This window comes from Periplaneta americana, chromosome 3, assembly GCF_040183065.1.
Source record: "Periplaneta americana isolate PAMFEO1 chromosome 3, P.americana_PAMFEO1_priV1, whole genome shotgun sequence".
NCBI lineage: Eukaryota > Metazoa > Arthropoda > Insecta > Blattodea > Blattidae > Periplaneta > Periplaneta americana.
In genome coordinates, this window is record NC_091119.1 from 97,113,624 (window position 1) to 97,138,846 (window position 25,223).

General features: G+C 34.4%; 1 protein-coding gene across 7 annotated transcripts in view; it reads left to right on the forward strand.

Annotated features, from left to right (window-relative positions):
- The window catches only part of Schip1 (Schwannomin interacting protein 1), a 410,317-nt gene extending 387,119 nt beyond the window's left edge, over window positions 1–23,198 (forward strand). For 6 of the 7 annotated variants that reach the window (XM_069821042.1, XM_069821046.1, XM_069821041.1 and 3 more), the window contains 4 exons: window positions 273–527; window positions 6,282–6,393; window positions 10,895–10,994; window positions 13,934–23,198. In XM_069821042.1, coding sequence (XP_069677143.1) covers window positions 273–527; window positions 6,282–6,393; window positions 10,895–10,994; window positions 13,934–14,051 — 585 coding nt within the window. In that variant the 3' untranslated portion in view covers window positions 14,052–23,198. The remainder of the gene's footprint in view (window positions 1–272; window positions 528–6,281; window positions 6,394–10,894; window positions 10,995–13,933) is intronic. The other variant, XR_011331312.1, reaches the window with a different exon arrangement.
- The last annotated feature ends 2,025 nt before the right edge of the window (window positions 23,199–25,223 follow it).

The window sequence follows — 25,223 nt, forward strand, 5'->3', positions numbered from 1 at the left end:
TAATTTTGTGTTATAGTACACATTAGCTTGCCAAAAGTATATGTAATGCAGGTTTTGCAATGTTATCGACAACATATAGGAGTGATTTTACATTACTGTAAATATCATTCAGAAGCATAAAGTTGTAATTATTCGTTTTCAGGAAAGGACAGCTAATTGGAATAGTCCATTGTAATTCATGATCCCATTGATAAGTGTAACAAGCCTCCATTTAAAACTGCTGTTCTCAGGCATAGAGTTCTGTGAAAACTGTTGCATTGTGTTTTTTTCAGTCACTGCAACTGACTCCTCCTCCTGTGGCCTCACGCCCCTCGACATCACTTCTCACTCTGCCGCTGCGCAGGGAGCCTGAGCCACCACAGCCTGTTACTGAGGCAGACTTCTTTGCACGTCAAGCACGGCTACAGGCTGAGGCCCGCATGGCTCTTGCGCAGGCCAAGGAGATGGCCCACATGCAGATGGAGGTAGAGCGGCAGCGCCAGAAGAAGAGCCCCATCACTGAGATGGTGCGCTCCAGTCTGGAGAAGGTGAGATTATCAAACATAAGGAAAGATATTCCTTTGACTGTATGCAGAGATAGCAAACATTCCTCATTAGCATGATTTGAAAACGTATCTGGAACCCATCAATCTGGAAATTTTAATGATATTGTTAATGAATCTAGGATAGGTGACAATTTTATTGGTGAAAATTTTTTAAAGTGATGATGTTATTAATGGATCTAGGATAGATAACAATTGGTGAAAAATTTTAAAAGGAAAAAATAAAGTACAAAATATTAAGTAAAGTGATACTAACTACAGAAAGATTTCCAGTCCATTTAGATCATTAAAAAGAACAGACTCACTTTTCGTCCAGAAAAAAAAAAATAGATGTAAAATTCAAAGCATGTCGCAAGTCAATTTTTTTTCACAGTCAAATTATTAGGCGACATATAAATGTATTAAGGGTACTGAGGGTTATGGTTGTATACAGTAGTTAGCCTTCGATCTTCATTACAAAGTGGTTACTATGGAAAAGAGTTACAGTAAAATATCGTTTTTAACGAATTCCCATTTTTTTTTTATGAATAATCTGTTAAGTCCCAGCCAAATTACCGTAAGAATAAAATATAATTGATTCTGAGTTTTAAGGAAAATCACGCTTTTAAGGAATACTTTTCAAGTGGATTTTGTGATAATGAATAATCAGTAGTACCGGCATAATCAATAACACATCTCAGTCGATAGTAATGCAGCGCCATGCAGTGGCATCATTCTTTATCATTCTTGCTTTGCTTGTTTTCTTCTCACAAGTTGTGTGGATCCTGTTTAAAAGTTTTTTGTTAGTTTATGCTGTTTATGCATCATTATAATGGCAACAAAATGGAAGAAATTAACTATCAGACTGAATTTGAAAATTATAAGGAATGTTGAGGTTAATCCTCAAATAACACTATCACATATGGCAAAAAAAGCATGGTTTGCCAATTACTTCATTATGGGGAATAATGAAGAAGAAAAAAAGGAATTCCCACTGCCTAGTTTCAGTGTGGTTCAGATTCAACCAAACTGAAAACATTTGTGCCTCACCATTTAAGGAGTTAGAAAATACACTCCTCAAAATAAAAATGTTGTCACAAGTTCGGATGAGTGTACCGTGAAACACAAAATAGATAGTGAAATATCGTTCTTCCCAAAGTTGTTGTTGTTGTTGTTTTCTAATGCCAGGCATTTGATAATAAAGTCATTTGACCTCTTGCACTCCAATATTTTTGAAAGATATTATCATGGCCAACCACTGAAGCACAGATTTTGAGGTGTTCCGAATCCATTTCTTGGTTTGAGTTGCACAATGGGCAGTTAGGGGATTGATATATTCCAATTCTATGCAGGTGTTTGGCCAAACAATCATGGCCTGTTGCCAATCTAAATGCAGCTACAGACGATTTTCGTGGTAAATGGGGAATTAACTGTGGATTTTGATGCAGAGAGTTCCATTTTTTCCCTTGGGATTGTGTTATCAAATTTTGTTTGTTGAAGTCTAAGTATGTAGATTTAATAAATCTCTTCACAGAGTAATATGTAGATTTAGTAACAGGTCTGTAAGTAGCAGTGCTGCCCTTCTTTGCTAAAGCATCCGCATTCTCGTTTCCCATGATTCTACAATGGGATGGTATCCATTGGAATACAATTCTTTTATTGAGAACGAATTTAGTTCTTCTTTATAATAATTATTTGATTAACAATATTTTCACCGTTACAATTACACATATATAAAAAATAAATATAAACATTTACATAGAGATAAAAATTTTTACAGGAGAAAAAGTTCGTCCAAAGGGCTGGACTCTGGAAGAGTACCCAAAACGCTCATTGCATTTCCGTGTTGAATAGCAATACTTAAGCGTTGACGCAAATAAGTAGTGCAACGGCGATCACCAGTAATGGAGATAAAAATTTGGCCGATTTGAGATACCAAAACTTTAATGTCATGACTCCAAGGACCGAAGGTCTCCACAGCAAATGGGACAAAGATATAATTGTCTAAAAGACGAGCATATTTATTGACTTTCTTCTTCACGGCTAATTCAGCAGCAGATGCTGCGCTTCTGGAGGTATTCGGTAAGTGAGATGGAGCTAGAGTGTCAACGCAAGTGGAGTCCCAAATTAAAGATTTTCCTCTAGACCATGGAATTAAGGTCAGACCATCGGGTCGTTTACCATCTGCGCGACTAATACCTGGTTGAGTGATATTAATTGAGAGAGCATTTTAGTTATTTCTGCTGTTTGAGATGAAGGTGTGTGTTTAGAGACGATTGATAGAATAGCTGCTTTGGAGTCTGACAATATAACTGCATTTTTAAATTTATTGATGTGGCATAGAAGATTCCTGAGACTTTCACTTATTGCAATGATTTCTCCATCAAAACTTGTTGTTCCATACCCAAGAGATCTATAAAGTGAGAAGAGACAGCACATAACACCTGCACTGGCACCTTGTTCTCTGGAGATCAAGGATCCGTCAGTGTATAAAAGAAGCCAGTTTTGTGGAGGGTACCTAATATTAATTGTCTCTAAAGACAATTGTTTTAGTATTTCAGTGTTTACTTCTGATTTTAGTTCTTCCCAAAGTGAAATGTACTCTATGTTTGTGTAGTGAAAATGATTTGTGATCTTTGGCAATTTGAGGTACTATCAGTAGATGGAGTCAAAGTAAACACTGCCCAAAACAGAATGGATGAACATCTTATTTCTGTCGGTAGGCACACAGTACAGGTATGTATAGCCATGGCAGCACACATTCATATTGAGAACAAGGTAAATAGGTGTTTGACAGTGAAAGAAGCAAGCCAGAGAATTACTCTGATTCAAGAAGGGCACTCACAGTGATATGTAGCCAGACAACTTGGAATAAGTCAGAATGCTGTTTTCAAATTATGGAAACGGTATAATGAATGACACACTACAACAAAGGAAGCCAGGTTCAGGTCATGGAAGAAAAACTACCCCTGCTGAAGATCATTATTTGCGTCTTCTTGCTACAATAAACCGCAGGTGAATGGCACGAGAATTCCAAGAGGATTTTCAGAATGCTACAGGACAAAGGGTGAGTGACCAAACAATATGTAATATACTGCATGAAAACAATCTCAGGTGCAGAATGTCGAAAAAAAGTGCCACACTTAACACGGCGACACAAACAACTGAGACTACGCTTTGCAGAGGAACACAAATTGGCAGTTGAGACACTACAGACGAGTCATGTTTTGTGATTAAACCAAATTTCCTCTGTTTGGTAATGATACACATGTTAGTGTATGGAGACGACCGGAAGAGAGTCATATTGAAGATGTAGTCACTGAAAGAGTTTCTTTTGGAGGAGGTTCACTTATGCTCTGGGGAGAGATTACGTTGGACAGAGCTTGTAGTGATTCGGAGGAGGAGAAATCAGGGTCTGACAGGCGACAGGTGTGTCAGTGAAGTTCTTAATCCCCATGTACGACTTAGCAGAACATAAGGGAGAAGAATTTTTACTGGCCCACGACAATGCCCATCCCCATATTTCTCGGTGTGTACAAGATTTTCTTACCCAATACCACATCAATGTTCTGGAGTGGTCTCCCTGCAGTCCAAACCTTAATCGAATAGAACATCTGTGGAATAATCTTAAAAGAAGGGTTCAGAAGCGTCAAATGCTCCAACATAGAGGAGGCTCTATAAGAAGAGTGGCAAGGAATTCCACCTAATATTCACAAGCTAATCAGAAGTATGCCAAATCGCTGTGCTGCCGTAATTCAAGAAAGAGTAGGAAACACACATTACTGAGACTGAATAGAGAAGAAAAGAAAACATTTTTGTTTTACAATGTTTACAAGTTTCATTTTAGACACCTTCAACTGTATTTGTTCTTAACATGAGGACTAAACATTAGATTTGAGTTTTCTATTGTATAAGTTGGCAATAAACTACGAGGTATTTTTCTGTTAATTCATTTTGTACAAATTATTTTCTGTACTAGAAATATAACAATTGAAAAACATGACAACTTTTTTATTTTGAGGAGTGTATTATAATGAAATGTATTGTAAATAATAATTGTAGGCCTAATTAAATGATTATAATGTTTGGTATATCACATACACAAGTTAGTACTAGTTAATTTAGCCTTTCCTTCCCATTTTATGTAAACCCTCTTTAAAGGAAAACTCCTATTTAAGGAAAAGAAAAGTAATCCCTCAGAGATTCGTTAAAAAGGAGTATATTGTTTGACAAATAATATTACACCATCTTTGGTCACCCAGTTTCACAAGCCAGCACAGTGCTTCCCAAAGTGTGGGTCGCAACCCCAAGAACTGAGGGGGATCTCTAGATGATTTACAAAATAAACAAAGGAAACACCTTCTTGACATACATTTATTTTGTATTTAGAAACATAAGTTGAATATATATATATATATTTATTTATTTATTTATTTATTTATTTATTTATTTATTTATTTCAGTAATAGTCAAGTAAAACAAAAAATAATGTGATAAGTGTGCCTGTTTAACAGAAAGTAACTTCTCAGATCTGGGCTCTGTTTTCGATACATACACAGTAATATCATTTTCAAGTTCCAGAAGATTTCTCGCTTTTGTTTTGATGACAATCAAAGACGAGAAACTAATTTGCCTAAATACAAGGTTGAAAATATACCAAAAATTTAAGAGTTTCTTTTGCAAGTTTATTCTTGCAATCACTTGATGCAAAATTGGTCTGTGCTCTGCGAAAAAAAGAATCTAAATTCAACATACAGTCAGTAGGTACCAGTACATATTTCAACAAGTTTTTTTTTTTTTTATTATTTTATTTTTTTTTTTTCAGCCAGTTGAATCCAATGTCTAAAAATGGATTCATTATCCATCTGTGACTGTCATAATTATTCTGACTTTTTTTCCCAAAAATACTTCAAAAACTATTGTTTTAAAATTGTACAAAATTAATTTCATATTTGCTAAAAACATACACTGTATGTTCTTGTTGTATCCTATGTAGCTAAATTATCTATGAATTGTTTAATACACTGTAATGAATTAAATTTATTTTTATTAAGTGTTGTCGACCAGAAATAGAGTTTCGTTATAAATCCATTGATTTTATCCCCAGCTGTTATTATGTTAATGTCTTAGTCTTGCAGACTATTATTCAAAGTGTTTTAAACATTCGAAAATATCAGCAAAGAAGGTCAAAGAGAATTGGAAAGTAGCCTAGATTTGCATTTTCTGATTTCTCGTCTTGCATGTACATTAAAAGTTCTTCTCTTAGCTATTATTCCACAGAAATAATAATTTGGAGTACTAGAAATGTTTACATAATATTTAATGTCATTCTTGCACCATGTACTTACATCTTAGTCACTCTTTGAGTGGTATCAGCTGATTTTGAGTAAAATTATTGTTTTAGATTCTACGGAATTTGTATTTTTGAAACGGGGTTAAGTACCAGTATGGTAGTGGGAGGTTTCAAACAAAAGTCTAGCACACAACCTATTTGCTACTTAGTCTGCTTTATCATGAAGTGACATAACATCTGGAAATGTATTTATTCATACGATTTTGTCTTTGTTACACTGTAAATATGCTGTAAAGCAAGTGCCTCATGGGAATGTCTGGTTTCCAAGAGCTTCCAAAAATATTTGTAAGATCTCCCTTCCCCCCCCTACCCCACCTCTTCAGTGGCTTCAATTTTGTTCCTTCCTCATATTTAACAACCCTCTTATCACATTTGTAAGTCTGCAGAATCATGCTTTGCGTTTTCAGGTGGGCATCCCATTTCCTGAAGATAGGAGGCGGGTAAGCAGGCAGATTCTCACAGAGATGAATGTGGCCCAGTTGCAAGTGATAGTGAACGATTTGCACACACAGATAGAAAGTAAGTCAACATAATCATTAGGCCTACACTTCAAATTACTCGGCAGTTGTTGTATTGTATGTTTTTTTTTTTTTAATAGCCTCTGTTATTTCTTCCACTAACAACTAAAGGACAAAATACTGGTATTCATTATTTTTCTTTACTTATTTTGTCCACATAAACACATGACTTAATGGCAGGATTGGGAAAATGGGGCTTGCAGGTGATTTAAAACAACAGATTGATTCCTGTGTTCTGCCACTAATACAGTATTAATGACCACAATAAAATAGTTCAAAAATGTTTATACCCGTAGAAGCAAGAGATTCCTTTTTCTTTTTAAAAATATTAGTATAAATTTCCTCCAGCTATAGTGAGGATCATGTAAGTGTAGTTTCTAAAAGGTTACTTTGGCCATCTCTTCAGCGTTACCAACTAAATACCAGATATCACCAAAGAGGGTAAAATCACAATGCCATGTACTATAAAAATATAGTATTAATGATGATTTACTTATTTACCACATCTCATCTTTATGTTGGAAAGTGTTTTCTAAATGGTTCAATAACTTAATTTGTGAAAGAGTATATTTTCCTCCTGGACCTCTCACACATTATGTTGGTAATTAGTATATTAATGTGATCTAATATTAAAATGTATTTTGTCTGACAACATGAAATTCATTGCTTTGAATAAACAGTTTACGATTCACGAGACCTAACCTAAAAATGTATTTTGTTGATCATGTGAAATGATTAACACAAACTCCAAAAACCGAATGCCACTTTGAAATGTATGCTTAAGAATACTTACTCCTAATAATTTTGTTATTCTAATTATAATTGCTGTCTCCATGCGCATAATTCCTTCTTCATTATTTTCTTTCTTCAGTTCATTATACATATGAACTATAGATTCCTGAAGCGTACTCTGAATGGCACATGCTGTCTTTCTTCAAGGAGTCACTGCCATACTATTTCCTGTCTTTGACATTATTGTAATACAAATCTAAACATGAAAGAAATTCATTAAAATGTGAAATGTATTTCTATTGATTACCCAAGTGCATGTATCATACCATGTATGTTATATTTATTTACACTTGCCTTACTGTAGTCTTGAATTGTAACCACCACACAATGCAACATATAAAATAACTATTATGTATTAATATTAATACTGATATTAATTAATTATTAGTATGTTCAAATTTCACTATCTTCCAGTAATCACCTCAGAAATCTAGAACAATTTGAATTTTCAAAATTTGCACAATCAACAACTGCTGTCACTGCTGCCAACATGACAATTAGAAAATCACTACCAGTTGGAGTATTTGTCAATACCGAAATTAGAAACAAAGTTGACAAAAGAAAATTCAACCTGCAAACTAAAAAATCACCATAACCCACTAGCATTATGTAGTAATGGGAGAAAAATGGTTAGATTTCACCCTTAAAGTATTAAGTAAACTGATCCCAGACTATAGATAGAAAATATAATCAGAGCATCAGGAATTTCAGTTTCAACTTATTATTAAGGTAAGCGTTCACTACATCGTATTGCACTCCTCATACAAATCGCACACAATGGATATTTTAAGTGCAATGCATTCACTGTAACGGCTCTACCTCATCACCTCATCAGATTCCCTAGCAGCTGTTTAAAACATTACGTCATACGATATTGACTTTGCTGAAAACAGACGAGTTTGAGGTTAGGTCTACTGATTATGAATGTTAGCAAATAAGAATTTGTAATTGCTTCATGCGTCTTAATTGAAGAGGAAGAAACGAAAGAGATATTGGTTACATAATATATATGTGAGACACAACTTGATTACTGTAATGGGAACGCCTCAAATTACATAATTCTTCACAATTTTCTACAAGCTAAATAAGTTTTTCGTCTGTCATTTTGGCGCGACACTGAACATGGCACAACATAATAGTAACACTTGAGCAATTAAAATTGATTTATTAAAGAAGGCCATGATTGCACGCATCGGAAAAGTTGCTCATCCGAGAAACATGGGCGGATTTGCAGAGAGCCGATGCGTGCGATACAATGTAGTGAATACGGTTACATAACAATTACAGTAAAGATTGTCTTTTTCTAATCCATGCGATTTGTCCGATGAGTGTGATACAATGTAGTGAATGCGTACCTTTAGCATATTACATTACTTCAGTTGAATTGATCCTTCTGTAACAGTGGGTACTTGACTTGCATCATTCACTCAAGTGAGCAACTTTCTGCTGTAGTCTTATCCTTGGTGCACCATGGGAGGTGATCTACATACAGCAGATGATGACGATGATGATGATGATTAATGGAGCAATGGTGCAATACTAGTAGGGGAAGTGGGAGTATCCTGCAAACAAATTTCACTTGGACATATCTACATTCGAACCTGTTTCTAACCTGAAAAATCAATGCTGTAGCTGTTGGTGTGCATGTAATCAAATTGTTTGTGTTCTTTAAACATAATTTTCTTTACTACTCTTTTGGTAAATATTACTTCAGTATCATTATAATCACTTCTTTATGATTTCCCATAGTTTTGTATATGATTTTCAATAAAATTTTAATAATTATTTGACTTCTTTAATGGCCCACAGAGGAAAAGTTTACTCACTTTTGGTTTATAGCTTAACAGATTTGATACTCGAGTTGATATCGAGGTAGCACATTGTGTAGTGTGTTAATAGTATGCTATGTTTCTGCATTTTAAAAAATTATTTCTCTGTAACATGCAGTCTTTATTATCGACTAGTTACTTGGAAAAGAATCAGTGCCATGAAGATAACACTTGCTTTTCTAATTATATGTTGTACACATTTCACAGTTCACTTCTTTATTGTGTTATAAATGCCATTCCTCTTTGTAGTTAATTTTCTTGAACTGTCATTCAAAAGACATACATAAATGAAATCATTTACACTGCATCCAAATAAGGTGACAAACTTCTTTTCTGCATTGCACATTCAAAAGCAATTTCAGTGATCCCAAAATGTAAGCTATCTTGACTTCAATTTTAAATTGTATGGTTTTGCTGTTCACAAAAATATATAAGAATATTAAAAAATATTCATCATTTATAATGAGAGTGTAACTGCATTACTTATTTGTCAAAATCTCATTATAAATGACGAATATTTTTAAATATTCTTATAATATAAAAATTTAATATTGTAACTGTATTACTTATTTATCAAACTTAAAAATCTGTGCTTCAATGGCTGATCATGACAATATCTTTGAAAAATATTGGAGCGCAAGAGGTCTAATGACTTTGTCAAACGTCTGGCTTTAGAAAACAACAAACAACAACTTATTTGTCAAACAATCAATGTCTTTGTGAAAGCAAACCATTGTGGAGGAACAGATCTATATCATAGATATTTTCCCGTGACTACAAAGGTTTACTAACTGCTGGCATGTGAAGGATGTAATTCCATCACAAAGAATTATCGTAGATGATTTTTTTGGTTTTTTCTGATTTTTTAAATATCTGTACTGAAATGGAAATAATATGTTTTCTACTTTTACAAAAAATATATATATTTTTTAATAAAATAATCTGCCCTCAATGAGGGTGACCATAAAGATTCACAATAAAAGCACTACAGAAAATTTAGAAAGACAAAAATGATTAAATACAGGAATTGTAAAAAAAATTCAGAGAAATGAAAACCCAATAGAATCATTAATGGCCAAGATGTTTTCAGGAAAATTATTTTTCTCGTGGGTTTTTTTTTTGGGGGGGGGGGGGACAAAGGTTAACATTAATTGTATAAAATAATTTGCGAAAGTATCTTTAAGGCATGACATTTTTTTCAATTCGAAGCAAAATTCTGTTCATAATAATTTATTATTTCGTACTGAAACTCTATTTTACTCATTTCTATAATGTCTAAGAATATATTAATCTTGAAAAGTTATGTGAATCTAGATCTTTAAGCACTAACATTTTTATTTAAATTATTCGATTGGGAAGGACAATAAATTGTGTAAATAATTATTAGTATATTTGACAAAACATTCCTGAAAGCATGCTGTCTATGCCATTTCGTTTGTCACGTGATTTTATGTAAGAAACAATCGCGAAAGAAATAGTTGGAACCAGCTTTGAATGAATCACCAGTTTGTGTTAATTCCTCAAATGAAGATCCATTTATTTTTTAGTAAAAATTATATTGTAGGCATCATTCCTAAGATTTGTAGATACTGAACATCAATGAATTCGATTCAGTAGTTTAAGAAAAATTGCTATACACAAATAAATGGATAAACGAGAAATAGGCAAATTACCAAACCGCTCTTCCAAAATCAGGGGTTCTGTGAAATCGTTTTTTGCAACATTGGAATACTTTCTGTCTACACTTCATGTACGAGAAATCAGAAAATAATTAAGAAAATCTCAAGAGTAATTATTTGTCAAGTAAAGTACGAACATTTAATTTTATATGTCTTCTGTAAATTGTGAGTTTACACAATGAGAATTATTCCGTTGTTGCAGTTCTGAATGAAGGGCTAGTCAAGTTCCTGATGGACAGAGATGACCTGCACATGGAGCAAGACTCCATGCTGGTGGACATTGAGGACCTCACACGATACCTGTAGGTATAGCTTTATGTATATGTATTTAGGTCCTGTGCATATAGAATGAAGCAAGATTGGCTGCAGCTTATATCATTTCACATAACTATGCTCTTCTGTTAGAGTTTGTCTTGTGTGTTTCTGATGCTAAAGAATTCTCCTCCCCGCATGCCACCAAGTTGTCTTTCGACATTTTTGTTCTTCTCTGCTAGCAATGTCTCATGTGTAACCCTAGATCATATATGTAACAGATAGCTCATCCCTATGTTAAAATTGGCAGCACTTTGAAGAAAACAACCGCCAGGATTGCCACCCGTCCGCCGTAAACGAACACGAGATGGCAGTACAGTCGCTAATGCAATTCAAATGGGAATTATGACGTGACTCCTTATGTAACAACTAGATGGCAGCATAGTAAACCTGGCAAAAGTTGTTACCGTCAAAGCTTATAAGGCCGAGCTATCTGGATATATATCTGCAGTGTCTGGGAAAAGTGACATAAGTCAGTTTCCACAAACCTTTTTTGATAATTTATTGTCATCTTACAGAACATCTGCTCGCTTGGAAAAAGAAACACAAGTATTTCTCCCATTAAAATAATTCATACAGAAAAAAATCAAATCGACATAAACCAGTGTAAGTTGTCAATAAATTATCAAAAAAGGTTTGTGGAAACTGACTTACGTCACTTTTCCCAGGCACTGCAGATATGATTTAGGGTGTAACCCACTTCTAAGGTTGGGGACGCCTGGAAGGTAGAATTATGTTACCTCAATGATATGATAGAATGATCACTTATGATTATGTGATGCTAGGAGAGACAAATCTAAACGTAACTTAATTCCAGATCATGGACGAACACAGTAACCATTTCCTTTAAGGAAAATTTTTGTGCTATAACCGGGAATCGAACTCTGTACCTCATCAACTATAGCCAGAAGTTCTAATCACTAGACCATGCGTTTATTTTTAAGCTTTTTTATTATTGCATTCAGTTTATAGTGGTTTTAAGAAAACAGGGAAACACATTTCAGTACACTGGAAAACAAACACAAAACAGATTGCAATCACAACAAATTATAGAACCATAAACAGAAATGTGCATGTATAGAACAAGGTTATAAAACCCATGATAACTTTTTTTATGAGTATAAAGAATTGCAGAAATCATCAAACAGCAGCAAAAGTGCTGAAGCCCAAATTGTGTATTGAATTGAAAGATTTAGTGACTCCAGTCTAAAAAATAGTGGTAGGTTTCCTTTCAGAAGGAAGTTCTTTAAAAATAATGTTAGAAAAACACAACGTTTCGAAGATTTTATTTGAACTTCATCAGGCTGCTTATAATATTTGAGACTGGTCAGTCAATGGGGATAGCCATTGGTAATGGTTGTCTGTCTGTTTACAAAAGCAGATCCAACTTTCAAAACGATTTCTTTTTAATAATTTTATATCAGGGGCAAAGAAAACTTATTGACTCAGTGCATTTTAGACAATGAGAAATGTTATCTGAAAAGTTTTAAAAAATGGATATATATCTCACTATGTAGGTATAAGATAGGAATTTTCTTAGCTGAATTACCTGTTCAAAAATACATTTTCAAAAATACATTTACAATTTAAATTGTGCAAATAGTTAACAATACTGTGATCCTATAGCAACGTACAAATGGCAGGACATACCAATTTTCACTTGCAGCTCTAAGTGTATTGAGTTTAATATGTTGAGATTTGGAGATGACATTATCTTGCATGGCATTACGATTTGTTTAATGGTGCCAAATATGGTCAGCAAACCTACCAAAATGAAGAATTATCGAATCTCTTCTCTCTGATGGAATTCTCATTCTGCTAAAATGATGAGGTTATGGCTGACAGAAGTAAATTTTGAAATTACGTAAATTTTTCCTGTTCTCCTTTCAATCATAAATGTATGACGTGAGATTTCTAATTCACTTGAGTTAACCTTGTAATGGCATATACTTTCTCTACATCCTTCTCACTTTCTGTTATGTTTGCTTCTACTTGCTGTCACACTATCATCATCTTATATTGATTCCACTTGAAGAGATTGTTCAAGCATTTAAATTTCCATTACATGGTTATTGTAATTCTTTTTATTCATGTTCTAATAAAATGGCTGGTAACTTGTGTATAATGAATATAAAACAATAAATTGCACATAATCGATTAAACAATATTGAGTGTCATACAAACCACATTTCTTAGACATAAATATTCTGATCAGTATGTCATAACCAGACAGCAGATTTTGGGTCCCGATACACCACTAAGTGTACATCAGTTGCAGAAAGGTCATTGAGCCCATTCCTATGCTCCCTCCATAAGTCAAGGTATGTCTTGTTACTGTGTAGAGACCGAAAATCTGCTGTCTGGTCATAACACATATCTGAAGCTTTATGTCTTGGATTATAAACAGAAAATTGAGAACTATTAAGACAGCATGCATTGGAGCACTGCCATGAACACGAAAATTATTCACCCATTTCAAAATCAGGTCCTGTTTGGTTATCCTTCCATGTGTCGGAACTTGAAACTCAGTTTCCAAGTTTCTTTGTCTCTTGGTTTCGAAAAAAATACTCCACAGAAAGTGTCCATTGATTTACCGAAAAATATACTGTGATTGATTAAATTGCATAATACAAAATACATTCATAACACATCTGTTGCATTCTCATTTCACAGCCTAGAAAAATCCACCCATAACCACTGGCCAACCTATGTAATGGGGGCCATGTAACACAGTCATCTTCAAGAAGTAAACAAGATAACTAAATTTCACTTAATAATTTTTGTTTTACTTCCATAGTTTACTTTGTATGCATTACTATGAGCTTATAGAAATACATTTATAGCATTAAGAAATATGATTAACATAGAATAGAGCTACGAGATATTACAAAACATTTATGTTATCAGTTACCTCTTACTTTGTTTCCAGGGGTGCCAAGGAGCAGACAGTGAAGGAGCAGAAGGATCTGAACCAGAGCAACAACAACCACCTGCTGCCGCCCACGAAGCCCAAGATCACTAGGATAGCAAGTCTGGTGAAGAAGTAGCCACGTTCCTGTGTAGTCCCGCTCATGTGACATTAAAGGGCACTGTACATACCTACTACGTGTTCACACAGCCAGTGCCAAACATTGCCACTGTATCGTTCCAAACATAGTGAGTCTGCAGAGTTGGCACAAGTGTATTGTGTCACTTATGTGACACATTAACCTATTGTTACAAGCCTGCAGAATTGACACAGTGGATGGCACAAATGTGGTGTGCCAACCCACGTTACGTCTGTGTCACATTCAACTCCTGTTACAAGTTGTGAATGGTGGAAGGCATAAGTATGATGTGCTATCTTACATTACATTCAGCTCAGTTCATATTTTAGTTAAACTGTGTTCAAAATTGGTCTGTAGTACCAAACTTAATGGTTACATCATTCAGCTACATCAATTGGCTGCTTGAGTTTAGTTGTGCAGATATTGTCCTATCAGTTGAGGTGACATTGTATATGTTACTTCCTGAAATTGCCAGAGATCTCAGGCAACAGAAAACATAACAGTTGAGTCACTAAAATTAGCTTACATTCATCACTCTTTGAAAGGGCTGTTAAATTGAGAATTTCAGGTACATCGCTCATCTATACAAGGTTCCTTTAAAGGAAGCAAATTGATATAACATGGGACTCTCAACGTTTCTCTCCTTCTAAAGGTAGATGTATTTCGATTTGTATCATTTTTGAAAGTACAGCAAACTCTCGATTATCTATGTGTAGATAATCTGGTTTGCGGGTTTTCTGTACACCATTGAAGTTTGTTGTACTTTAATTTTGTCGCGAAATTTTGAATACATGTGAATCGAGCTTGGAATTCGAGTGCGCGAGTTTCAGAAGTGGCCTTGGTATAAAAATAGTCTGTCCATATCACACCTCTTCCCACTTTTTTTCCTGACGCAAATCTGATTGTAACATATATATATTTCTCAAATGACGACCAGACGAAACAATTGATTGGTTGATCACGTGTAATTGATCACAACATTCCGTATTATCCTTATCATTCTCTTCCATGTATGTACAATATTGACTACAAGTACTAATGTTACGAAGTGCAACAGTATCAGTGTAATTAAAATTCCATTGTTCCACGTAAACTAGAATAGTATCAACACACTCCAAATCCTGTTAAAAGTTATAATTGAATGTGTTAAATGTTTGATATATATTAAATTAAAACACAGTACTATATGCCTAGTATGTAAAAAGGTTCGTTCTGCAGTAAGAACAAAATCGTATTATCCGTGTTTTCAATTATCCATGCGAATTGTCTGGTGATTAGCCTGATAATCGAGTGTTTGCTGTATATTGAATTTATTTTATTTTTTTTAACTTGCAAGCTAGAGTTCAAAGGTAACACTATAGTAATAATGAAGACGATATCTAAAATTGGTCGTTTATTTGTCTACATTTTCACGAAAGACTTTGTATTTGTTTAATAACTTTTGGATCCAGGGGCGGCCAGTCCATAGAGGCCACTGGGGCCGTGCCCCACCAATATTTCGTCCCCCATAATTTTTCTTTTCGCATTTAAAATACGTAAATTTTGTTCAGGACAGTGTACTGGATTCATAATTGTACTTGTTCTGTGAACAACCTCAAGGCTAACGTTCTGAGCGAGGTTCTAAATCAAAGTCTACAACTTTTCAATTTAGAAAATAAACTCATAGTTCAAGCATAAGATGGTGCTGCAGTAATGAGTAGAAACCAGAGTGGGGTCCAGACTTTGATGCAGAAAACATTTCCTTATGCGAAATTTGTTCACTGCTACGCCCATCAGCTTAATTTAGTTATAAAAAAACATGTTCATAACGCATTAAATCAGTGAAGTTGTTTTTTGCAAATATTACTGGATTCATAGCATTCTTTTCCACTTCACCTAACGCAGTGACCTACTGCGATCTGTATGCAGTAAGCATATACCAACCATTTCAGCAATACAATGGAACTTTCAGTCCCGAGTTGTATCCTCTGTTAAGGGAAATAAAGCGGAGCTATTGAAATGCTTCGAAAGGATTGAAGAGGGAGATGACTCAACTGAATGGAATGATATAACAATGAGAGAAGCTTTTGGCCTAAAAAAGATGTTAAATAATAATGAATTTTTGTTTTTCTAAATTTCTTTTATGACTTAAAACATGTTGATGTATTATACAATATAATACAGATGCAAACTGCAAATAGATTGAGAATATCTGACGCATTACAACATTTTGAGTCATCTGTAATGGAAATAAGAGAGAAAACTAATATATGAAATAAATGTCGATGATGAAGAATGTTCGTTTCCTCCAAGAAAAAGGCTAAAATTGAGTAGACAAGTAAACCTATCGGCAGATGCCAAAGAAATATGCGATATCATTATCAACCAATTCAATTGACGTTTCCTGCAATCACATATATTTGGCAGCTTTAATATACTTAATCCAAAGAAATTTGCTTCATACAGAGTAAGTTCTCCACCGACCGGACTAATATTTTTCGTAAAAAATTATAGTATTTTAATTTCGAAAGAAAAATGTATCAATGAACTATCAGTGATCTATCGAAATGATACATTTAAAGACACTTCCTCTGTGTGTGATTTGTTCAGTTTTTTTAATAGATTACTCATTTAAAGATTTATTCTCTGAAGTGGGAAAAACCCTTCGAATCGCACTAACAACAGCTGAGTCAGAACGGAGTTTCAGCACATTAAATAGGATAAAAACATTTCTCAGAAACACCATGGGTCAAGATAGGCTGAATTCGTTGGCTTTCTGTTCTGTTCTTAAAGAGCATCTCCATCGAATCCTGAACTTAAGAACAGGGTCATGAGAAAAGTTTGCCAGAAAGAACAACAGACGAGCATATCTTCTTTATAAATAATTCTGCAAATGGTGAGTTTAATGTTGAATTTGCGTTATTATGTAGGTGGTAGTTTTAGTTGTATTATTTTAAGTAGAAACAATTAACTAAAATGAAATAAAAAATCTTGGTGCATTATTTAACGCATATCGCAAAATTTGTGAAATATCTGGCCTCGCCAACAAAAATGATCACGAGCCACCACTGTTTGGATCTCATAAAAATATAATACTGTATATTGTGGGAATTAAAGGTTGTACTGAGAGAAGTTCAGTTTTGTAAGCATGTATTATACACAAATCCATAGAATATAGAAGTATAAAGTTTAGTAGTACACATGTCGAAACTTACACTGATCTTCTATTATTTTTGAATACATAAATAACACGATGTTTCAGAACTCATACATACTTTTTAGAAGGAGGAAACATATTTGATTCACTGTCATTCTTTCTTTGAAATATCATATTCAACGCAATGTAAACAGTCCTTACAAAACCCCTTTCAAACCTTTAATTTTTAAGAACATAGTGAAACATATTCTTGTACAGGAACATGACATGATGAGCACCATACTTGTGCCTTTACACAGGACATTCATCTCATCCTGATTCTGTCCCATGCAGTCATCATAGGCGTCAAACTTCAAAAAGTGTTGGGATTAAGTCTATGCTTGTCAGCACCATTCACTGAAGAAAAGTCTGTGTTTACCTCCTGAAAATGAATAACCTGATGTGTGAAGTAAAAGAAGAATAAATGAGTCACGTACCAAAAATACTGGAGGAAAGCCAAAGATGATACACCAGGTGCCTTTTGCACGCAAGTACAGATTACAGTTTTATATGTGTACCGGAGTATCTTATTGTTGCAAGCTGTGTGTCTTCGCAAAGGGAATGAAAACTTACTGCTGAAATGTTAATACAGTATTTATACTGAATAAAGCATAGCCTCATAACTTTCAGCTTATTTAATTTACATACATATATACATATATCTATATATTATTTTACTATACTAATGTTTTGAAAGTGGCACAGTAATATTTGTTTTGTTAATCAAAACTAATTAACTTAAAATTAAGAGATACAGTAATTATTCACAAACGACATTTATCGGTCTTTGTGCTTCAGTAAATCCACAAACACACAAGTGAAAGTCAAATATGGAAACAATTACTCTGTCTACGAACTTCAAAAATGGTATTAAAAATTTCTTACAAGGTGTAACACACTGACTATTTTAACTAGAAAATTGTGTCTGCAACGTGTACTTGCAAGTGTATAAGTTTGTGCCTAACATCTGTAATGAAACATTTGTGCAATTTATATCTCTACTTGTAATCTATACTTTCGTATACTAGGCTCCAGGAAGCAAAGCATCAGTGCTATAATATCGGCGCCTATGCATATTGTACTTTTTTTTTTAGTTAATAGCATTGTTGCCAAGTCTACAGATCTCTCAAGCCCTTCAGCTGTCTGTTTGGGACAGTATGGTACCACGGAAATTGTACATAACACGCATATTACTATACTCGTGAGAATAATGTCGCCCTCTCCACTGGCACCACCCTATTTACAATGTAATCTTTGTGGTACTGTGCTGCATTACATAATCCCAAAGTTTTAAGACGCTTCAAATAATTCTCTTTGGAATCTGCTGGTACTCATACATTTGATAATAATGATATAAAATGATAAGATTGTTCTGGACTATTGGATGTCAATTCTCCGAGGAACTTGTGTAGTGTTAGTTTGCTAGGATGGCACCATGGGTCCTGTCTTGCATGCTCACACATAGTGGCTAGGCAATGTGTCCCCTTGATCCAATGTGGTGTCCCCAGTACTAACGCACTCTGGAGCATGCAGGACTGATTTCAGTTTTAATTAGAGGTGGGACACTTATCGATACTCAAGTCTAGTATTGCGATGCTTAAAAATTTAATTTTAAGATAATGGGAATTATATTTTCATGCTTCTTGATTTTGAAAGACATATCAGTCATTTGTAAATTCTTCACATATAAAATATTGAGAGAATTTTGCTTGTATTCGGTGTTAAAAGTTGATTTACGTTGTGTGTTGTATACTTTTCAATGAAGTTTTAAATCTTTTACTCAGCTAGTAATGCTACTTTCATCTAAGTTATTTTAGACCATAAGTGTTATATAATATCAACTTATTAGCATAATAATTTATTGTATCCTAACTATTGTTTGTACTATTTTTTGAGCAGAATTTGAATGAACTGTTTTGAAAAGGGGATGAGTCTTTTTACCAGAATAATGATTCTTCATTTAATTCAATTTAATCTGCGAGCCACGAAATATAATGTGAAAACACATAATTTCTCATTATACATTTTGTTGTATTATTGAAATACTAAATTAGTAATTCCATCTGAAAATATTTTGTAAGTGACCAGCCTCATGGGCTAGTGGTCAGAGCTTCTGCTTACAGTCGGGTTCGATTCCCAGTTAGAACACTGGAATTTTTCCTTAAAGGGGAATGTTCCTGTGTTCGTCCATGATCTGAAAATTAGGTTAGGCTTAGGTTTAAGACCTCTCCTGGCACTTCATAATCATCATATATCATCCTCATTGGGGCAGCGTAACTCTGCCTTTCAGGTGCCCCAACCTTAGAAGTGAGTTACAAATAAGCCACTGCCAGGAGAGACCAGAAATGTCAAATGACAACCTGGTGGCACTAGATTAAAAAAAAAAAAAGTTGTAAGTACAAGATACAAGAATGGACCGAAATCACCTGCTGAGCTGCACCAAACTTACAAAAGTACTTCAGCTATAAAAAATCTAAGGAGGACTTTATTGGGAGAACAGGCACAAAATAGCTTAGAGTTCCCATATGTGAGTTATTTTGTAAGTAATATGTATACAATATTTTTAACTTTTATGTAGCTAACCTCGCTTATTTTGGGGGAGGGGAGCATGAATTTCATAGATTCTTTTAGGCTCTTAAGCTCTTTAAGTTTTATCTTGAGAAGGCTTTCAAATTAAGTACTGTTGCTATATAAGTAAATGTCATGCATACATAATAACTAAATCAACCAATAAATGAATCTGTCATTGTTAAAAGGTACTAAGTCAATTCTTGACAAAAAGACATTTTGATGGTTTTTCTTAAGTTTTCTCTGAATTTAATAGAGGATGAAACAAATCAATTATACTTTCTAGCTTAATATTATAGTGAGTGATACGTAAATACAATATAAACTTAAAAATTATTAAGCTAGTAAAACTTTTTTTTTTTTCTTCAATTATTACAATATGGAAAGAAATGATTTTGTATCTTTTAACAATGACTAATTCAAATGCTGAAAATGAACAATGTATCAGTGGTTTGAAATGTAATCTGCAAGGATAGATAGAAGAGTGGTGCAATGTAAACCACTTGTTCGATATGAAAGCTGCTGAAAAGTATCATTGATTAAGCTGCAAACTTCTTTACAATGTTAATATTTAGTATTTATCTTCCTGGACTAGTTTCGAAGTCTACTTTATTTAAGACTCTTCTTCTACTTCGAAACTAGTAAAACAAGGTAAGTACTAAATATTAGCACGGTAAAGAAGTTTGCAATTTAATCAGTGATATATAAGTGTTAAAAGTGTATATAGAAAAATGAAGAACCACTGAAAAGTATATTTCCATTAGGATCTCGAAATTGGCTTCATTTGAAATACTAAAATTCTTTCTCTGTATTTTGTATAATGAGAAAGTAAACATTGTTCTATTTCGTGATGCACAGTGACTTCTTACGTGCAAAATGTTGATGTATTGTAATAAGAAAGGTAGCAGCAATGTCTTCTACTAATATACATTTACATTTTTCGCCTTTACATACAGTAATCTCCCAGTGTTAATAGTACATTTCTCAGTGACAAATAAGATACTCAGTCACCTCGGACATGAGGTAATAAAAGCATTAAAGTATTAAATAGTTAAATATTCAATATTGTCATTGATATTTGATTCTTCTGAGTATCATTGGTATCTTGAGTATCACAATCCCATCACTAATTTTAATGAAATTATTGTGGAAAAATTGCAAAATTCTTTCAGAAGAAGGCTTATGTAAAACCCATTGAGCCACATATATGTGCCATTGATCTTTGAAATTCCATATAACTTAAAATGTTGACAAATGTATCTTGAGAGCAGGTTTCCTTTTCTTTCAAGTGAAGTTCTTGTTTCTGTAATCTTGACTGAGGATATGATCGGGAAATTACATTTTATTCTGATTCTGTATTGCTTTTTCCATGAGGTGACATCAGGTGTAAGTCGTTTGCCATGAGTCCCATGGAAGTGAGTTGTATTAGATATACAAGCAGCTGGTGTTACACTAAACTTTGAGAAGAAAGTGTGAGACAGTTGCATTGATAAATGTACAGCACCAGTTCCTATATGTAAATTATTTCTCAGAGTTTATTTGTCACTTTCAATAAATGCTGAATACAGCAAATATTGGACAAGAATTACTTTCTGTCCACAGTCAGTCAGGAATGGTCAGGACAACTGGCCACCAGTTCCTCTTTTACCAATCTCGAAATGTATGTGGAATGGATGTGAAACATAATATAAAATCCCATCATTGCAGTATTCCTCGTATTACAGAATCATGTCCAGTAGTCATTTCCCACCTCTGAATGAGTAACAGCTTCTGTTTGGGATGTTCTCATTGCTGCCTAGAATTACTTGTTTACTTTTTAATATTTTCACTTTTAGGGAATGATTAATTCCTTTGGACACATATGATACATTGTGTTTCTTGAAGAGAAGAAATTACTTACTCTCCATACAACACAAAGCTTCAATTCTGAAATAGTTACAGTGATTGGTAAATTCATGAGAGATAACTGATAAAAGTGGGCACTGTGAGGAACAAACACTATATAGACTCAGTTGTACTCCATTGGTCACCACGGTTCAAATCCTGTGATATATGTGATGAGTAAGACTACTGACAGTCTGGTTTTCTCTGAGTTAGTTTCTCGTGTCATTTTCAGTCCATTGCTCTGTTGCCCTGATTAACCCTTCACATCTCATTAAGCAAAGAATAACCTGCCTAAGATACAGTGTCTCAAAATAATGAGAATAGAGCAAATCAAAGCTGTTCTCGGTGTGCTTCAGATGCATGTTGCATCATTCCTCCTCTCCCAGACCTTCTTTCCATGAGCAGAATTTTGCAGTTTTAACGTGTCCCATTCACCCCTTCACACGCAGCAGACGCTCTGACAGCACAGGGACCAATGCCTGTTCCTGTTCCTCAAGACGTTAAGCTTTAAGTAAAGTGTTCCATTTTGTGATATTCGTCAGGCTTGGAGGCGACAGGCTTTCCCTTTGTTTCTTTTCATTTAGAGACTCTGCCAAGTTTCACAGTGATGTGAAATCAGTCTTAGAAGCTAAATCCTTGTGAAGTGACCATAAATTCACTATGTGTGCCACCTACAGTATTGATTTCATTGTGCCATTCCAGACCATTGGTGTGCCACTTTTTTTTTTTTTTTAGTATTTGTGTCATAGACATCAAAGGAAGAATGGAGTGTCTATGTCATATATGTAGATACTGCACATTGAGCGCTTTTATCGAATTGAGTGAAATGCAGTTCCACATATCAAAACAAATACATCCTGCATGCATTCAGTTCTACCACAGAAGCAGTCAATGAGTATTATTGCTACTGGCAACTTGAATTCTTCCTTTCACCTAAGAAACTGTAGGAAACTACAAAGCTCCTGAGTAAATAATCTGAATGTTGTAAGAAGAACAACTTGCAGTGCTAAGAATTTTCAGAAATTATTTGATAATAATCACTCGTAGGCATCCAGTCTTAACTGTTGCATTGACTTATCAATCCCCTATGTGTAATTAATTCATGGACATTGCAATAAACCTGGACCATCTCGAACGTGAAAAACTAGGGAAAAGGAGCAACAGAGCTGGAAAAACGATTTGAAATAACGAAACTTCAGCTGTGTCTTGGCAGAGTGTCCACTTCAGTAGCCGTTAGTTGTAGAATGTATGCATAGAGTTTTATATTTGTACTGTATTTATACGAGAATGTACTGGACTGTCACTGCCGCAGCTAGTGTAACATTGTGTTCCTTTAACTGCAGCATTTTGTACATTTGGCAATTCGAGAGCTTTCAGTGGATTCAGGTGGTTATGAAGCTGGTGATGATTTTTTTTATAGTGTTTCTGAGCTCTCCTACGACACAGCAGGTAAAACTCATTGTGGTGGTTTCTAGTATCTGCTTGAATTTTAAAAAAGAATAAACTTCATTCAGGAATAACTCAGCTTCTTTGATCTCGTGAACCTTTCTGGCATAAAGTCCCTCGTGGTGATACTGCTTTATGGTCACATTGCCATGCCAGCAGTAGACATGAGAATTCACCACTTGCAGTTCAACTAAATGTGTTTTGAACAGGAACATTTTACTTTCTCAAACTATACCTCTTTCTATCATGCCAAGTGACCTACCTGTTCCAGGCTCCTATTCACTATTACTTGGCTCAACTTATCAACCCCCATTACAGTATTTATACAGTCTCAAATGTATCATCTATTGGATCTATTATTTAATTTATTGGTGTTTTAATATTATTACTTTTATTAGATTACTAGATTGTAGTATTTGCAATATTTCATTGTTTTCTGCACTGATAATTAGAGAGACGACGAATTATGGAGGAATGGTGGTAGAAAAAGTGGGAGTATCGAAGAAATCTGGAAGGGGAAGCAAATACTGAGCTCTTAAGCTCAACATTGTTTTGGAAATGATATAGTGTAGCTTCCAAAAATAAGCCAAGCACCTGTAACTAACTTAGTACTTCATTTCCAGTACGTTAAATTAAAAAGGTTATTTAACTGTGATTGAATATTATGAAAAAATTCAGTAAACACACAGTCATCTGATTTAGAGATCTAAATATGCACAGATGGTCGAAAACACACAAATTTATCGGGAATTAACATATTTATTGAGGAGGCATCATAATATGAAGAACTCATTTGCGTTTTTCTGTCATACAATATTTCTTCTGTAGCAAGATTACCAGACATCCCCATTTCTCGGGGACAATCCCCGAATTTTGCTTTTTGTCCCCAGACAAAATTCGTCCCTGGAATGTCCCCAGGTTTAATAATTTGTTCCCAGATATCCGCAAACTTTCAGTGTTAGTTATTAATATGGTTTAATGATCCTTGCACATTGCTGTGGATGAATTTTTCTAATGCAACTTTTCCGCTTTTTCATAATGTCATAATCAAAAGTGAAGGTGAGGTTAATAAACAATTGAAATCTGGGAAATAAACATTACAACTTTTTGCATCTTTAGAAATGGTTCTTATTCCACAATAGAGTTTCCCTTCAGTGAACATGATGTGAACATTCCAAAATTTCAAAATGAGTTTATAAACTGTTCGAGCCATGCTTGTTTCAACATGACATCAGAAGTTTGCTGCAGAATTCGGATCCAGAAAAGGCCTGCTTAAAAATATTCACTCTCCTGAAAAATACCAGTAGTTCATGTAGTAGATAAGTAGAATGAATATTTTAATGAGTAAATAGAGTGAGTACTTTAATTCTTTTAATTAATTGTGTAAAAACAATACAAGTAAATGACACACTAACAGAAATGTTAAGAGTAGTTTTATTTTTTTATATGCTGATATGTCTCCAGAAATTGTGAAAAAAAAAATCTGGTAACCTTATTCTGTTGTAACATAATCACTACAGATAAAACACGCTTATATTTAAATTAATATGTAATGCAGGGAAAAAGGTTCCAACACCATATATTAGCATTGTATCTTTAAGATGTGAATCAAGTTTAGAGTTGTACAATTTTTTGACGAGATGAAGTGAGGCCAAGGATTCGCCACCTAGCATTTGCCTTACGATTGAGGAAAACCTCGGAAAGAAAACCCATCCAGGTAATCAGCCCAAGTGGAAATCTAACCCAAGCTCTTGATCAGCAGGAATTGAACCCAGAATATGAGTGATACTAAACCTTTAGCATACAATATACAATAAAATTAGATTGGGACATACCAAAACTTGAAGACAGGGTAGGATGTAGCACCACTGTTATACATGGATCTAGATAACTTTTTTTTTGGGGGGGGGGGCAGCTAAAGTAAGTTGTGATGTAGTAGCTAGTACAAAATATTTCCCTGTAGGAGATCTTAGTAAGAACACGTTTCAGTTTGCATTTGAGCAAGTTTTCTCGGTCTCATTTCATCAATCATAACTTACTAGGATTCATATCGTTATTGCAGAAAGCCATGGGAACCTACAGGACATCAGCAGCAGGCT